Genomic DNA, 17,292 nt, shown 5'->3' on the forward strand with positions numbered 1-17,292 from the left:
AATTATTTATGAGCAAAGTTAAGACAGTCGCCTACACAGAATTGAGAGTTGTTCTGACGTTGATGATTCGTTGAATCATCTGCATCAACGATTGGGGAGTCTGAAACTTACACGTGGACTACTGTCCGAGCATTATTTTGTTGCTGGATTGTGACGTGGAAATATTTGATTGAATAGTAACACAATGAAATGCTCTTGTATCACCCACCCCATAGAACCCTCTCCTATTCCTACTCTCCAGGTCTCCAGCCCAGCCAGTCAGTCTTTTTACTACATCTAGAAGCAGCACGCAGCCCTAGGTTTCATTTGCTCTCCACACGCCTCCTCCTCCTCTTCCTCACCCTTGCAGAAACAGTCTTACGACTGTTCCTTCATCCTCCATATCTCCTTTGTTTTTATCTCATCATCATCATCACTCTCTGTCTCTCTATCTCTTGATCAAATCCTTATCCCATTTTCTGCTCTCTGCCTTTTTGTCTATGAATGCGTGATCGTCGCCATGTATATAAACACAGCCTCTTCATCTGCCTCCTCGCTTCTCAGAGCTTCTAGGGCTCGCCTTTTCTCCTCTTCTTCTTCCTCGTCTCCTATCTCTAGAACCTTCGCTGGTTTGCCGCTCAAGCCTTCTCACCATCACTTCGCCTCTCACCGCTTCCTCAGCTCCTCCTCTGCGGTTCGCTCTTTCTCTCGCTGGAGCCACGGCGGTGTCCATTGGCGCTCCCCTTACACGCTTCGGTCTCAGATCAGAGCCGTCGCTCCCGTAATCGAACGGTTCCAGCGCAAGATCGCTTCCATGGGTACCGTCTCATCTCATTCCGTATTTCTCGGAGTTTCGGTTTTTGGATTGTTCATCGCTATTTTATTTATGATCTGATTCGTGTTGATTACTTGCTTGTTTTTGAAAATCTGGATTGGCTTTTGCTGTTTTCAACTCTTCCCCAGCTGAGCTGCTTTTGCTCAGTAGTTGCATAATGAACCTTTTTGGCTGCTGAGAAAATGATTCGGAAATCCTAGTAAATTAGATCTAATTTTCGTGTTTTTATTGATTTAGAATTAGTCTTATTGAATTAATGGGACACTGGTGTCGTTGGATCAAATTTTGAAATAGACACAGAAATTCCTGGCCGTTAATTTGATTTTTTTTTTTATTTATATAAAAATTAGAAAGTAGTTTTAGAGTCTTAATTTGTGTTTTGACTGTTCCTCTTATGTGGTTTCAGCTTCTGAAAACCCTTTCAAGGCAAATTTGACAAGTCTTCCCAAGTCCGGAGGTGGTGAGTTTGGAAAATTCTACAGCCTTCCCTCTCTGAACGACCCCAGGATCGGTAATATTCTAGCACTCAGCTGGCTGATATCCCGTTTCGTTGTTTATTTTAATCGTACCATTAATAACATCCTATTGTGCATGTGTGTAACAGATAGGTTACCATACTCCATCAGAATCCTTCTTGAATCTGCTATTCGTAATTGTGACAATTTCCAAGTCAAGAAGGAGGATGTTGAGAAAATTCTTGATTGGGAAAAGACTGCCCCGAAGCAAGTTGAAATTCCTTTCAAGCCTGCTCGTGTACTATTGCAGGTAATTCATGAGTTCATTTACCCTTTGTAGGGTCATGAATTTAGTATACAAAAGTTGTTGGCATCATTGTCTTCCTTTTCCAATGCTTATATGATTTTGTTGCAGGACTTTACGGGAGTTCCAGCTGTGGTCGATCTTGCTTGTATGCGTGATGCTATGAACAAACTTGGGAGCGATTCTGACAAGATCAATCCTTTGGTATGTGGAGTTATTATTCTGAGATTCACAATCTATGTTATTGAATTTACCATGCCAGGGTCACTCTTTCATTTGTCTTAGTATTATTTTTTAAATAATATTTTGCATTCACGCAGGTTCCTGTTGATCTTGTTATCGATCATTCAGTTCAAGTCGACGTTGCAGGATCAGCAAATGCCGTGCAGGCCAATATGGACCTTGAATTCCAGAGAAACAGAGAGAGATTCGCTTTTCTTAAATGGGGGTCCAATGCTTTCCACAATATGCTTGTTGTTCCGCCTGGTTCTGGCATTGTTCATCAGGTAAAGTAGTTTATCTTTTTTTTTTTTTTTATCATTTGAAAGCTAGATATACTGAACCATTTAACCCTTGAGTCTCTGTAGAATTATCAATTCTTACGGATTTGGTCTGAAGTTAATTGACATATTGTAATTTCAGGTTAATCTTGAATATCTTGGACGGGTTGTTTTCAACACTGATGGCTTACTCTACCCTGATAGCGTGGTTGGAACTGATTCCCACACAACCATGATTGATGGGTTAGGAGTTGCTGGCTGGGGAGTTGGAGGTATTGAAGCTGAAGCTACTATGCTTGGCCAGGTAATGTAAAGTCCTGAAAACTATTTAAGGACCAGAGAAGGCATATTTATTTTATAAAGCGATGTTCAATACACCTTAATGCACACTTGCATGCTAAAACTATGCATGTTTTACACTCTTACTGCAAATTTTCTTATAATACTTTATTCTTTTAAATTCACAGCCTATGAGCATGGTGTTGCCTGGAGTTGTTGGGTTCAAGTTATCTGGAAAATTAAACAATGGTGTTACTGCCACTGACTTGGTTTTGACTGTCACACAAATACTGAGGAAGCATGGAGTTGTTGGAAAGTTTGTTGAATTCTATGGTAATTCATTTCTTATTAGATGTACTTTTAAGTAATGATTGCATTTGTTCTGTCGTGGCTATATATGATGTCTCATGTTTGTATGTCTGCAGGGGAAGGTATGGGTGAGCTATCATTAGCTGACAGGGCCACTATTGCCAATATGTCCCCTGAATATGGTGCAACCATGGGGTTCTTCCCTGTAGACCATGTTACTTTACAGTATCTCAAATTGACTGGTAGAAGTGATGAGACTGTGAGTTCTTTACCAAGTGATAATAATAATTAGTTTGCTAAGTATTATTCTTTTAAGAGATATGTGACCTCTTCATTAAATTATAGGTGTCAATGATTGAAAGTTATCTCCGGGCAAATAAATTGTTTGTTGACTATACTGAGGTAGGAGCCGCCGCCTTATTTTTTCTCCCAATTTTTAAATATCAGAATCAACCTTTCAGGTTTGAGATGCACCTATTGATTAATATTCCTTTATTTCAGCCTCAGTCAGAAAGAGTGTATTCATCATACCTAGAATTGAACCTTTCGGAAGTCGAGCCCTGTATGTCCGGACCTAAGAGGTTTGTATTCTTCAATGTGTATTTTGCACTCGTTTCATAATTTCTTTCCGTATAATCATGTGTAATTGGCCTTCTTGGCAGACCTCATGATCGTGTGCGTTTGAAAGACATGAAAGTTGATTGGCATGCATGTCTTGACAACAAGGTTGGGTTCAAGGTGAGTTGTTAACCTCAGCACTCCCTTAAAATTTTCCCAATGTTGCTTCTTTCTCATTAAAGAGAAAAGAAATTTCCCATTGTTGCTGATCCTAGCATAAATTTTAAATTTCCGATGGACTTGAGCAAAGACTAGTAGTTTTAAGATGCTCTATTTTCATGTAATTTTATTTGATGACACTACAGTTGCAATTCTGTTTATCGTGTGCCATCCTTCCTAATGTTTTACTGAATGCAGGGATTTGCTATACCAAAAGAGGTGCAAGACAAGGTGGCGAAGTTTTCATTCCATGGACAGCCGGCAGAGCTTAAGCATGGTAGTGTTGTGATTGCTGCAATCACAAGCTGCACCAATACATCAAACCCAAGTGTCATGCTTGGGGCTGCCCTTGTTGCAAAAAAGGCTAGTGAACTTGGTCTACAGGTGAGGCAAGCTTACAGTTCTCATAAAGAACCTGCTCTTTTTTTCTTTCTTTTGTCTGCAATATGGATTGTGCAAGAGAACTCCTGTTGTCTTTGTAATGATTGAATGTTGATTAACAAATGACTCAGGTTAAGCCATGGGTGAAAACTAGTCTTGCCCCAGGTTCTGGAGTTGTTACAAAATATTTGCTCAAGAGGTAATTTTCTGTTTCTTGGGAATGAAATTTATTAATGTATAGATACAAGTTACTTATTGAATTTTAATCTTGATGCAGTGGATTGCAAAAGTATTTTGATCAACAAGGTTTTCAAATTGTTGGATATGGGTGCACAACATGCATTGGGAATTCAGGGGACTTAGATGAAACTGTTGCTTCTGCTATATCAGAGAATGGTAATGTTGAAGTATTAATGTTCATTATCTTCGCACAAAGGTTATATGTTTTGTTTAACTCAAGATAATTCACTTGTTACATGAATTATCATTTCCTTGACAAGAACTGATGTCCCATTTAATTAGTTTTTACTTCATCTCTAGCTTGTGCATCTAAAATTCTCACCTTCTGTTGCAGACATTGTAGCAGCTGCTGTGCTCTCTGGAAACAGAAATTTTGAGGGTCGTGTTCATCCACTGACAAGAGCTAATTACCTTGCCTCTCCTCCTTTAGTGGTTGCTTATGCCCTTGCTGGAACAGTATGTCATACTCACTATATAGTGCAATTCTTTAGTTTATTCCAAGAACTTCCTTGCTTCATCCCCTTTATTCATTGCTTAAGCCAAACCCATTGTATATAATTTTACTTGCTTGGAAAGATGAATTACTTTTGATGGGGTTGTCTTTTATATTTCTGTTATGTGTCTGTGTGTGCTCCCTAACGATTACAGTTTTTTCCTATCCGAAGAAGTGATAACACTTTCTTTTTAAATAACTATTTTATACCAAGAAAGTAATGAGAGGGACAATGGATATGGGATCACAAGCTATATAGTTTATATTCCTAGTTATTTATTACTTGTTAAATTTTCTTTTCATGCTATTGAGTCAGGAGAATACTCTGGAACGATTTTATTTAAATTTCTATGATATCTGCACCTCTCTTTATTCTGGTAGCAAATAATTATTAAAACTCATGTAATTTGGAGCCCACTATCCATCATTACGAACTGTAAAAAATGGTTTGCTGCCATTTTTTAAACTGTTTTCCTAGCAACAGAGATTTATAAGACATTGCTGGGGTCTTGAAGCATTATGAATTAGTTTTTGCTACCTGTTCTCTTTATCCCATTTCATGAACTACTATAATGAACACCTTAAATAGCTCGAGTGAGTTTTGATTATATTTTAGCCAGTGTGTACGCAGTCATTTGTTTGCATACATTTTATGACCCAATCAATCACCCACATGAGTTAACGCTAAAATTTTATTTTTCAGGTTGACATTGACTTTGATAAGGAGCCAATTGGAACAGGGAAGGATGGTAAGAGCGTTTATTTCAGGGATATCTGGCCATCTACTGAGGAGATTGCGGAGGTGGATATTTATTAGTTTGGATTCTTGTGATCTTTTGCTAATGAAACTTTAGTAGTATATGAAATGAACTCGTGAGTGTGTATACTTTGTAGGTAGTACAATCAAGCGTGTTGCCAGATATGTTCAGAAGCACTTATGAGTCTATTACTAAGGGCAACCCCACGTGGAATGAGCTATCAGTTACAGATTCCAAACTTTACTCTTGGGACCCTAATTCAACCTACATTCATGAGCCCCCATATTTCAAGGGTATGACCATGGATCCACCTGGCGCAAAGGGAGTGAAGGATGCGTACTGCCTGTTGAATTTTGGTGACAGTATTACAACAGATCACATCTCCCCAGCAGGAAGCATCCACAAGGACAGTCCTGCAGCAAAATACCTTCTTGAGCGTGGGGTGGATCGCAAAGACTTCAACTCTTACGGTAGTCGTCGTGGCAATGATGAAGTCATGGCAAGGGGAACCTTTGCCAATATCCGCATTGTTAACAAGCTTTTGAATGGAGAAGTGGGCCCTAAAACAGTTCACATTCCTACAGGAGAGAAACTCTATGTGTTTGATGCAGCAACAGTGAGTTTACTTTCACCAACTATTTGCACAAACTTCCATTTTTGTTTTCCTTGTACTCTTTAATGAAGTGGCCCATTTTTCTATTTTGCTGTAGAAATGCATTATTGGTTACCATGCTTTCAGTATTTTCTACTTGTGGTGAATTCACTGTCCTTAGTTCAGCAAGAACAAAAATTCTTGCTTTTGCCTAATGGCATCTTTTAGTTTTTCTGATAAATTTGGTTACAGTACTGATCATCGTGGGAACTGGAGGCACTAGTTAGTCATTTTCTTTAGAGAACTTTATAATCATATAAAACAAATTATTTTTGAGATGCGACAATATACTTTATAACAATGTTTAAACTCCAGTTTCACTAGATCTTTTAAATCAATCTCTATTTCCATTTCAGAGATACAAGGCTGATGGGCATGACACCATTGTACTGGCTGGAGCTGAGTATGGAAGTGGAAGCTCTAGGGATTGGGCTGCCAAGGGTCCAATGCTATTGGTGAGTTTTTTTATGCAGCCATTTGATTTGAACGAGTTTGTAAGTTTTCATTATGGTTTTTCTCATCTGGTTGAGTAACTTTTGGTGTGCAACAGGGTGTTAAAGCAGTTATTGCTAAAAGTTTCGAGAGAATCCATCGTAGTAATTTGGTGGGGATGGGTATTGTTCCACTTTGTTTCAAGGCCGGCGAGGATGCTGATACACTAGGATTGACTGGTCATGAACGTTATACCATCGACCTCCCTAGCAGCATTAGTGAGATAAAACCCGGCCAAGATGTGACTGTCACTACAGACAATGGGAAATCTTTCACCTGCACTGTACGCTTTGACACTGAGGTACTTACCACTTTCTCATCCCTGTATTATATTTGCTTTTGTATAATTGCATTTTATGCTAAAAACAAGTGAAGCATACTGTATTTTTTTCGTGTGCAAAAAATTATCGGCTTCTCCATAGATGCAAACTATTTGTTCTGTTTCTGTTTGGCGTTCAAGGCCGGTTTTGTCAGCACAAGTTTTCATTAAAAATCTCTTTGTAGGTTGCTCATAATGTGATTTGGTTGCATTTGCAGGTGGAATTGGCTTATTTCAACCACGGAGGTATTCTTCATTATGTGATCAGGAACCTGAGTAAGCAGTAATTGCATAGCTTCGCTGTTCAGAGGAGTTGCTATCCACATCATGCAAGCGTTTTCAATTGTAAAATGTGAGGGAGCAAATAAAGTTCCTAATAATAGGAAAAAGGTCCCATTTTCGGGGGATAGAGGTATTTATTTTTGGATAAATCCATCATCTTAACACTGCCCAGGCATCATGTTGGTTGGTCTTTGAATAGGTCACAAAATAGTTTCGAGCAATGTAATCTTTTACTGTTTCCAATTGTTGCTTGTATGTACCTTGGGCTTTCAAGGTACCATGTTATAGGCAGTGTTATGTCTTTCGAACGGTGAGATCTAATCAATGTGAGTTTTGTTTCATGCATGCTCAATCTCTATCAACAATTTGTGCAGTTTCCAATCCAACTGAGCGTATGCGAAATTTGATGGTTTCACGGTGAATAACTATTTGCAGCCACCTGTCCACTTCTCTTTACACCCACCGTTTAATGAATATAATATTGACAAAATATTTACTTGGTTAAATGACTTCTCTAAGAACTTAGATGGAAAAATAAAAGGAAAAGGAAAATGATAACATCATCTTATCCATCTCCCCAACCCAATGTTTTCTGCTATTCTCGGAATGTGACGTATAAGAATTGATTGGGACTCAATTTCAATATAAGGAGTGTGTTTAAAGAGGATTATTATTTTTTGAGATATGGTGGGGGAGGATGTGGAAAAAAGATAGGAATGATGAAAATAGCAGCGCTAGTAACTACACCTGAACATTTTATAATTGTTTCGAACCCTTGATTATGGCCAATCAGAACATATTAAAAGGTGCATTCAATCGTCCTCACATCAAAGATTTGGCCTTGCAGGACATTATCTAATCATTTTAGGCTTGATATGAAACACGCATGCACGAATTGCTTTTAACGATAAATGCAAGAAAGAAACATCATCATATACTCTGTGGCAAATTGACAACTTTGCCAATTAGCGACACCCAACAGAAATTCAAATACTTGTATATTTTACCTTTGAAAAATTAGGTCATGTTTTCCTTATTATTTCTAATTCAACCAAACTGTATATACATAACATATATACAGAAAGCTTCAATTGAGGGATTTCTCAAATAATCATCTGTGTAGGGCCCATCATGCATTGTATTTCAATGATTCGAACCGTCTAATTTTTAATTATGATATCAAAGATATATCTAAAAAAAATCACTTAAATCCGAAATAATTTGATCATTTAATTAAATTGTTGTTATTATAATCTTTTCTTGAAGTGTTCGTCTATTTTGTTGGTCTCAATTGATGCCTTAATGATTTTTAATTTTTTGCAAGGGTGATTTGAAGACTTGAAAAATAGACGGTTTGCATCGTTGGAAAAAAAAATCATAGGGTACTATACATTATATAAATTTAAGGTGATCCTCAAATAAAATTATTTGAAGAATCCCTCAATGGACTGTAGATATATTATGTATGTCAACTTGTCTCTTTAGTCACGAGCTCTCATTAGGAAGGCTTATGGAAAATTGAAATGAATGCACCACACTCCTTTTAAAACAGTTCCAAACATCAAAAATCGACCCAAAAAAAAAAGTTCCCAACATCACATATATACTTACGTTAATATTAACTCAACAATATTTGATCATGACATGGTTTTTGATGCCAAATATAATCAACAACTTTCTACTTCTACAATTAATGAAAAAGAGCTAGAGAGAGAAGAGGAAGAGAGAATTATAAAATGATCAATCTTGGTCCTCTGGAATGCTCTCTAAAGTTGGGCTCCAGCCACTGCCTGTGCTTTCGTCATTGCTTGTTCCAATCTCAGAAACCTTTGTTCCTCTGTTCCTCACTGCACTCAACAATTGCTCCAAAGATGAGTGGTTTGAATCTTTCTTGTAATCCAGAAGTTGTTTCAACTCCTCCTGAGTCACCACCAGTTTAATTCTCACCACCCCATTTTTAGTAGATTCACCAGAAACAACATTTCCTCTACCGCTATCTTCATCTTCTTGCAAATCAAACCTCACAGACTTCCTCTTTAGCTTCAAATTGGATGGCAATGGCATTTGTGCTGTTTTTTTGGCTTCTAGGGTTTTTGCTTCTTCATGCTTCTCATGATCTTGTGCTGAAACCTTGTTATTACTTCTTCTCAAGCAATTACCCATTTATGAGATATCAGAAAGAAAGAAAAAACAAGAAAAGTTCTTGACAGAGAGAGAATATATGAGAGAGAGAGAGAGAGAGAGAGAGGGGTTACAAAGTGAAGCATAACTATATTATATATAGAGAGAGTTTGGGGGCAGAGAAAGCACATGAAGCAGCGTTTGTTGCGCCGGGTATTTCAAAGGACAAAGAGGGCTTAACAGTTTAATCATTGCTTGAGACCAAATAAACCAAATAAATTAAGCATTCTCATATTACCAGTGTCTCTCTGTTTTATGTGATTTTATGTTATGTTAACGTAACAGTTTGTTAAGCTTTATTTAATTTAATTTAATTTAATTTTTAAATATTAGTCAACCAGAACCACAGTAGTAATTAATTAATGCGTTTATATCAAAAGCCATAAGTATCTGCTTTGGTACTTCTATTAGATTAAGATTCCTTCCAATATCAGTCCAAGATATAGCTTATCATAGCTTAAACTTAAATTAAGTTCCTCTAATCACTGCTAAACATTAGGCAAAGCCACTGTAGATGACACCAGATGCTGTTTTAATTAAAAATTTCTTGTTAATGGTAATGGGTATGCATATTTGTTGGATTCTATGCAAATATGCATACCTCCAAGAGAGCATCCATCAGAAATTAAAGTATGCAACAAAATTAAGTTGGTGTATATTCCAGCTCATATCATTGTTGTTTTATTCCTAGTTCTATTATTTAGCTAACTACTTCGATGACGATGATCTGATCTGATTATGATTATGATTATGATCATGATCCATCGTATGAACCGATTGTATCGAATTCGGACACTTAAGATGTACACATGCAAATTAATTGGAAGAGAGACCAACATAAATGTTTGATAGGTATACATCTTCACCTGCAAATTTTGCTTCCACCAACTTTTTAACTACCTTTGATTACAAAATTAAGCATATATAATAATAATAATATAACAACCCTCTCCATCCATGTACACCAAGTACATCTATCGAATTAAAGTGTCCAACACTAGTTTTTATAATTGGAATTGATGATGAACTGGCTTTTTCTTTTGCTTATAGCTGTTATAATGATGACGCACAGAGAACAGACTTGATGGTTGCTTAAACCAGCAGGTAAAATACAATACAAGTCAAAAGGCAAACAATTAATAACATATGTTCGAAAAATGTTCTATCGAGAGACTGTGAATTTAGACCATTAATCAACTTAATGACATGTCAATAGTCGGGTTGGTTGGTTATTGTCTGAATGTGTATAATTTAAATTCACAATCTTCACATGGAATATTTATATAATAATTTATAAATATGACGAGACAACTTTACTCAAGTTAGATGCGGACGTAACTTAATAGCTTAGCTAGCAAAGGGTTGGCTGCATGTGATCGTGAGATGCTTTGCATGGGAGAGGTGGGGTTCACTGCATATCATGTGCATTTGCATTACGTATACACCATGATTTCAGGGTCGTTGAAATTTAAACTTGAAATAATAGATAGAGGAGGAGGGAGGGGTCTTACGCGTTAAAAGCAGAGTGGCTTTAGTCTTTAGACGCATCCTTTCACATGGCGTCGGGTCTTTGTGTTCAAATTGTATTCATATTTTGTCAATAATAATGGGAGACAACCACCTTCCACAAAGGCATCAAAAACCCATTTTAAAGATGGACTTGTTTTATGGCTCTCTTTGACTATGTGACACTTGCTTCTACTTCACATTTTATCCCAATATTCTACCACCGAAAAATAAGGAAATATAGAAAATTGGAAAGAAGAAAGATAGGTTTGGCCAATGCCGTGTATCTGCTGCCTCCATGCATCCGATTCTTTCTTGCGTATATTAGAGTAGCTTAAAATATCGATTTGTAAAATCAAAAAAATTTTAAAAAAGTTGATTTATTGATTTATTAAGGGCTACTTTTACTTTATTTATTTTGGTCAAAATGACTTACTTTAAATTAAAGGTTATTTGTAGCAATGATTCCTAAATTATATTTGGAGTTACATTTTGGTCACTCAACTCCAAAAATAGTTACAGAGGTCACTCAATTAGGTATTGTGTTGCACCATTAGTCCCTATCGTTAGAGAGACTTGACAGTAGGGACTAATGGTGCAACACAACACCTAATTGAGTGATCTCTTTGTAATTATTTTTGGAGTTGAGTGACCAAAATGTAACTTCGAGTATAGTTGAGGGACTATTGCTACAAATAACTATTATTTATTTATTTTTTGTTATTTCGTTTTTATAAATATTTGGAATGAATTTTTAAGTTTACCCATAGATTTAACAAAAAAATAGACATACTTGACGAAAAGGACTAGTAATGCAACATCATACATAATTGGGGGACCTCTGTAACTATTTTTGGAGTTGTGGGTATAGTTCAGGGACCATTGCTATAATTAATCTTTAAATTAAACACATTTTAGTAAAGAACTTTGGTTTGGGGTGACTATTGATAAAGCCAACATCAAAAGAAAATGCTCTAAATTGCTTGCATCCGACGGTTCTCTCCTCCTTTTCTGACCGGCATCGGACGGGTCAAAAGCCGCCATGCCGCACTAAAACGCAACACAACTTCAAATACACAAGCAACCGCTCACGTGCCCGCTCTAAAGGGTTGGGTCTTCAGCACGTGATCATCTCTGACTTCTACCGTAACACGTGCTTCCCTCTATCACACGTGTGAACTGAACAAGTGCCGGGAGATGGGGAGCGGAGAAAGAGAGAGAGACAGAAGGGGGCTGCAGCCGCTGAACTTCACTTCACATTGCCTTTCATCTCTCTAAATTCTCTCAATGTTGTTATCAGATGTTAAACCTTGAAATTTTACAGTGTTTGCCTTCCATTTCACATTGTTCATTTGAGCACATTCTACTTGGTAGGCACTGAACGATTGCAAAAATGAGACAAAGGGTTTCTTTCAGTCTAACCCTTCCACTTACTCTACTTTTGCTTCTCTGTAAGTGTTTTAGTTTATCTTTGTCCTTCTCTTCATTTTGTCTCTTGGCCTTACTAATTTTTTTTTTCTTGTGATTTCGTTGAAGTTATCAGCTGGGTTTTGGTTTAATTGCTTAATGTTGCATTATTACTTATATAAATTTTTGAAAGTTTCATACTTCCTGTTATTGCTTCTCTGTCAGCATTGGTATTTGATACTTGCCATTTTGAAAATTTTACTGCTTCTATCTACCAAGCAATTGGCATTCCCTTTTCATTTTTGTTTGTTTTCTTTCCTTTACGTTCTGAACATTTTTAGTTGGGTCATTGTGTATAAGCTGTATGTTGGGAATGAAGTTTATGGTGTTGATGGGTACATTTTCATATCATGGTTTCTTGTAGATTTGGATTCAGAATTTGGCATGAAAATATCATTTACTTGAAGGATTGCTCAAGTACAAGGCTGTCTTGTTTGCTCTATGACTAAGTTGGTGTTGTCTACTTAGTATGGTTTTGGTTCTGTTTACCCCATGTGCAGGTGTATATGAGTCCCGTGGCGGTTCAGTTCGGAATACGGAAGCAATAGCTCCTGATATCTCATCCAGTGTAAGCCCTCAGCCTTTTCTTCCTTTACTAGCCCCTTCACCATTGACGGCATTCACAAATTACAGCATCCCGAAATTATCAGGTATGTGAGGTACCAGGGCATGTCATATTACTACATTTTAGTGTCACAAATACTGTTGCGCATTACCTTGTGATAACTTATCATAAAGATAGTCTGGGGAGTTTATGCATCAATTAGAGGTTGAAACTTCAAAGCATGAGATATTGGTCAATTTCTGATTGTAAAATCTTCTAGTAATCCTAATAGGTTGCACACTTTGAACAGTTCACTTCGTGCAGAAATTTATCGTCATGGGTGAGGAGGAAAATAAATGGATAAAGTTCCACTTAACATGCTTTCAAGGCCTTTCATAGAAATGCTTAACAACTGGACACTTTATGTCATGGAAAATGCGGAGAACAGAACCTAGATTGATTGGTCTTTGTATATTTCAGGACTTTGTACATTAAATTTTTCAGCAGCTGGAAATATGATGAGCGTAACAGCAACTGACTGCTGGGCTTCCTTTGCACCCTTGTTGGCGGATGTGGTTTGTTGTCCTCAATTTGATGCCACCTTAGCGACTCTTATAGGGCAATCCAGTAAATATTCTAGGATGCTCGCTTTGAATGTGACCCATGCAAAGCACTGCCTTTCAGATGTTCAGAAGATCCTAGAGGGTCAAGGAGCAAACGAGAATATTCAAAAGATATGCTCAATTGAACCAGAAACCCTCACTGCAGCTTCTTGTCCTGTTATAGAGGTTGATACATTTGAGAGCACTGTGGATTCTTCAAAACTACTTGGCGCTTGCAGAAAAATTGATCTTGTCAATGAGTGTTGTGACCAAGTTTGCCAGAATGCCATATTAGATGCTGCTAGAACAATTGCCGTGATTGGTATGCCAAATTCGAAAGGGGTCAATCTATTGCCTGAACACTCAACTAGGATTGATGGTTGTAAGAATATTGTCCTGCGATGGCTGGCCAGTAACCTTGATCCTTCTTCTGCGAATAAGGTTCTTAGAGGACTTTCAAATTGCAAAGTAAATAAAGGTCAGCACAAAAATACGAAAAGGAAAGAAAAATAAGTCCCTTGTACTTCGTTGAGTATTTGAAAGAATATGACAACCGCTATGAAATTCGTACTTACATCCAGTAGACATGTCATTCCATTGTTAGGTTAAGGACCGATTTATCCAGAATTATCAATCCGATGTTGACTTATAGATCTCCATTGTTTTCTTTTCTCATATGGTTCAGTTTGTCCTCTGGTTTTCCCCAACATGACAAATGTTGTGAAATGTGCAAATGCGATAAGTAATCAGACAGCATGCTGCAAAGCAATGGATAGTTATGTTTCTCAGTTGCAACAACAGAGTTTCATTACAAACTTGCAGGCCTTGAATTGTGCAGCATCACTTGGAGTGAAGTTGCAGAAAGCTAATGTATCCGACAATGTTTATAATCTTTGTCATATAAATCTCAAAGACTTCTCTCTTCAAGGTCACTGTTGTTATATCTGTTTAAATAAATGACTGCTATAAGTCTATAATCCTATTGCGATTTTTTCTTTTTTCAGAAAATTGAGTACTGATTAGTTTATTATTTTTTGATTTATTATCCGTGATGGTGTATTTTAATCATTGGCGGCATCAGTTGGATCACAAGGTAATGCTTATTCTTAAACAGACAATTAGGCACTTTCAATTGCTTTTACTATGATTTTCACTTCACTTCAACTCTGTTGATTGATAATTTGCAGTTTTACCATAATTTTCTCCCTTATTTATTGGATAGACTTTAATTATTAAATTAGTTGCTATCTCCTTTAATTAGTTCTCCTGTTCTCCTACCATATGACGATAAATGATGACTTTATGAATTTTCTGCATAGAACTTTAGGACTTAACAAAAGGGAATGTATATCAGGTCAGGCTAACTATATTCAGTTTCTACTATCATCAAGGCTTTTTATTCTGTTGTTATTAATTAAAACAAGGATTTGGGTGTTTACTCCTCGATGAATCTGCTAATCGATTCTCTACCAACAGATTTATTTCTTGAAAATATTATTACTCTTAGAGTTTTGCATTTATAGATTCCCTTAAGAAATCCTTTTCTTTTGTTCTTTGATCTAAATTTTTGTCTATTCCATTCATATATGATTAGAGTATGGCTGCCTTCTGCCAAGCTTGCCTTCAGATGCAACTTATGATATAACTTCGGGAATCAGCTTCATTTGTGATCTTAATGACAACATTGCGGCTCCGTGGCCCTCTTCCTCTTCTGACCATCCATCATCTTGCAAGAAAAGTAAGCTAGACCTGTTAAACTTTACTTTGTCCATTGAATTTTGTTTCCTAGAATCCTTAAGGTTTATTTTCCAGCTACATTTTTTATGGTGTTTTTTTATGGGATTACAGCTACCAAACTTCCAGCAGTACCCAAAGCAACATCTGCAAAAAGTGGTAAGCAACTTTGTTCTACTTTGCCATGTCCAAATGACCCAAATTTCTCTTTTTGTGAGATAGAACACACATCTTCCTCCAAATCTTGAATTAGATCTTTTGTATGGATAACAACATTTCTACTTTCTTGAATTCTATTGGGCTGCTTTGGAAAATCGAATGATGCGAAACATGTTTAACTTCCTAGTTCATTTCATACTGAAGACGATCATGCTAACTGCTTTTGGTATTGATAACATATGTATACAATTGAACCAAGTTCATAATGATACATGACTGAGAAACTAAGTCACACAGGCGATTAACAGTAACATTTCGAGGGTATGAAAAGGAACGATGATGCAAAAAGTTGAAAGACCTCTGGACCCAAAAAAAGAAGAAACCACGTAGTTCTGTGTTGCGTTTATCTTTTGGTACCAAACTTGTCCTCTCAAACATGGGGAAGTTTTTTGTTTCTTTTTAATAGCTTAGCTTGCTTGCAAGACGTCCTCCAGTCACAGTACTTGTTGATGCATTGCAGGTCTTATCAATGAGGATTTGATTTTCCTTTCGTTCTTTTCCTCCTTACTGGTTCTGAAGATGCTCCTTTGAAGTTGGCAGCAGAGGTTCTTTCTTTCTTTTTTAGTCATGTGACAACAGATTTTACATACCTTTTTATGAGCCCGTTGTAAATCTGATATTGGGAAAGGACTTGACATTTTACAAGTCCAACATGTCTCTCTATGTTTCATGATATAGCTATTTTTCTGTGAGGTTTTTGTCCTGTTGTTGTTTTCATACAAAAGAACAGTAACAGCTGTGATTTTATGCAATAATGTAATGTACCAAAAAACTTCTCTGGAGCTTCTTGTCCTGTTATCGAGGTTGATACGTTTGAGAGCACTGTGATTCTTCAAAACTACTTGGCGCTTGCAGAAAAGTTGATCCAGTCAACGAGTGTTGTGACCAAGTTTGCCAGAATGCCATATTAGACGTTGCTTGAACAATTGCCACAATTGGTATGCCGAATTCGGAAGGCGTCAATCTATTGCCTGAACACTCAACTAGGATTGATGATCATAAAAATGTTGTCCTTATAACAAGAGAATTGTTGTCATAAAACCGATTTGGTAGATGGACTTGATCTCTGGATTCTCCACAGCAACACAACGACAGCAAATTCTTGGCTCTCTCTCTGATATATTTGTGGGTGTATGAAAGTTGTATATGGGGATAATGGAAAAGATGATGCCCTGAAGAGATCCTTAGGGTGACCTTATATAGTGTAAAATAACTAAACTCTACTCTAAAAAGGTCTAGAAAGACTCTCCTAAAGCAAAACAAAATCTCAAACAATTAAGGAAACAAACTAGGAAAGAATCCTTCTTTGACTAGGAAACACGTCAGCCAACTTTCATGCACGTTTTGGGGTGGTTCCACTTCCTAGAAAATTCTGGAAAAATATGAGAAACGTAGCTCTATCTCTAAGATTTCCAAGTATATATTACACGCCACTAGTAAAAATCAGAAAGCTATTCAAATCTTCAATCTTCCACAGCAGTGCAGTTCTAATGGGATTTCAACTTAGGCTGTCTTGACTTGCAGGTCTGGAGCATTTGGCTTGGTAGAAAATTATGAAACTTTGATACAATGATCTTCCATGTCTTAGCTTTCTTCTACAATTGGCCTTGCACTAAAATTCATTCGAAAAGGCGATTTTCAGTTGAAATCCTTCCAAGAGCGCAGAATAGCTGAAAATAAGGAAAGTAAAGTAATAATACTCTTTTTAATTAACTTTCCCTACAAAACCTATATATAAAAGGTATAAAAATATAGGAAATAAAACACTTATCAAACTACCTCAAACCTATCTTTTGCTAGTCCTATATCAAAATTAGAAATTAAAACAAACACAAAACAAAAACTAACTAAACCACTTTCACAAGTAAACTCGATGGCACTTAGCATGTGCCACAAGCCGTTAAACCTCTAGGTGTCCCTAGTAGGAGGAGTTGTGTCTCCTGAGGGTTTACCAGTCACGATACCCACAAAAGTTTATTGCAAA

At 36.9% G+C, this 17,292-nt stretch overlaps 3 protein-coding genes across 5 annotated transcripts; 2 read left to right on the forward strand and 1 right to left on the reverse strand.

The window, feature by feature from the left end:
* The first annotated feature begins 238 nt into the window (after window positions 1–238).
* Window positions 239–7,400, forward strand: LOC117620780 (aconitate hydratase, cytoplasmic). The gene is made up of 20 exons (XM_034351002.1): window positions 239–797; window positions 1,221–1,325; window positions 1,419–1,579; window positions 1,685–1,777; window positions 1,894–2,079; window positions 2,216–2,377; window positions 2,541–2,685; window positions 2,778–2,920; window positions 3,007–3,063; window positions 3,163–3,242; window positions 3,324–3,399; window positions 3,637–3,822; window positions 3,951–4,018; window positions 4,097–4,215; window positions 4,394–4,515; window positions 5,256–5,354; window positions 5,447–5,926; window positions 6,319–6,417; window positions 6,513–6,755; window positions 6,992–7,400. The coding sequence occupies exons 1-20, from the start codon at window positions 500–502 to the stop codon at window positions 7,058–7,060; spliced, it is 2,991 nt and encodes a 996-aa protein (XP_034206893.1). The 5' UTR covers window positions 239–499; the 3' UTR covers window positions 7,061–7,400.
* Window positions 7,401–8,795: 1,395 nt separating this feature from the next.
* LOC117621933 lies at window positions 8,796–9,218 on the reverse strand. Its single transcript, XM_034352460.1, has one exon. The coding sequence runs from the start codon at window positions 9,216–9,218 to the stop codon at window positions 8,796–8,798; it is 423 nt and encodes a 140-aa protein (XP_034208351.1).
* A 2,706-nt stretch (window positions 9,219–11,924) lies between these two features.
* LOC117623344 (uncharacterized GPI-anchored protein At1g61900-like) lies at window positions 11,925–16,092 on the forward strand. Of its 3 annotated transcripts, XR_004585118.1 has the most exons (9): window positions 11,925–12,193; window positions 12,710–12,859; window positions 13,234–13,833; window positions 14,041–14,283; window positions 14,437–14,448; window positions 14,950–15,093; window positions 15,204–15,248; window positions 15,546–15,661; window positions 15,769–16,092. XR_004585118.1 is itself a non-coding variant. In XM_034354282.1 (8 exons), the coding sequence occupies exons 1-8, from the start codon at window positions 12,136–12,138 to the stop codon at window positions 15,837–15,839; spliced, it is 1,323 nt and encodes a 440-aa protein (XP_034210173.1). In that variant the 5' UTR covers window positions 11,925–12,135; the 3' UTR covers window positions 15,840–16,092. The 3 variants fall into 3 exon arrangements, 2 of the variants coding, with proteins under 2 accessions (XP_034210173.1, XP_034210174.1); XM_034354282.1 differs by lacking the exon at window positions 15,546–15,661; XM_034354283.1 differs by lacking the exons at window positions 14,041–14,283; window positions 14,437–14,448; window positions 15,546–15,661.
* Window positions 16,093–17,292: the final 1,200 nt, after the last annotated feature.

This window comes from Prunus dulcis, chromosome 3 (assembly GCF_902201215.1).
Source record: "Prunus dulcis chromosome 3, ALMONDv2, whole genome shotgun sequence".
NCBI classification, from domain to species: domain Eukaryota; kingdom Viridiplantae; phylum Streptophyta; class Magnoliopsida; order Rosales; family Rosaceae; genus Prunus; species Prunus dulcis.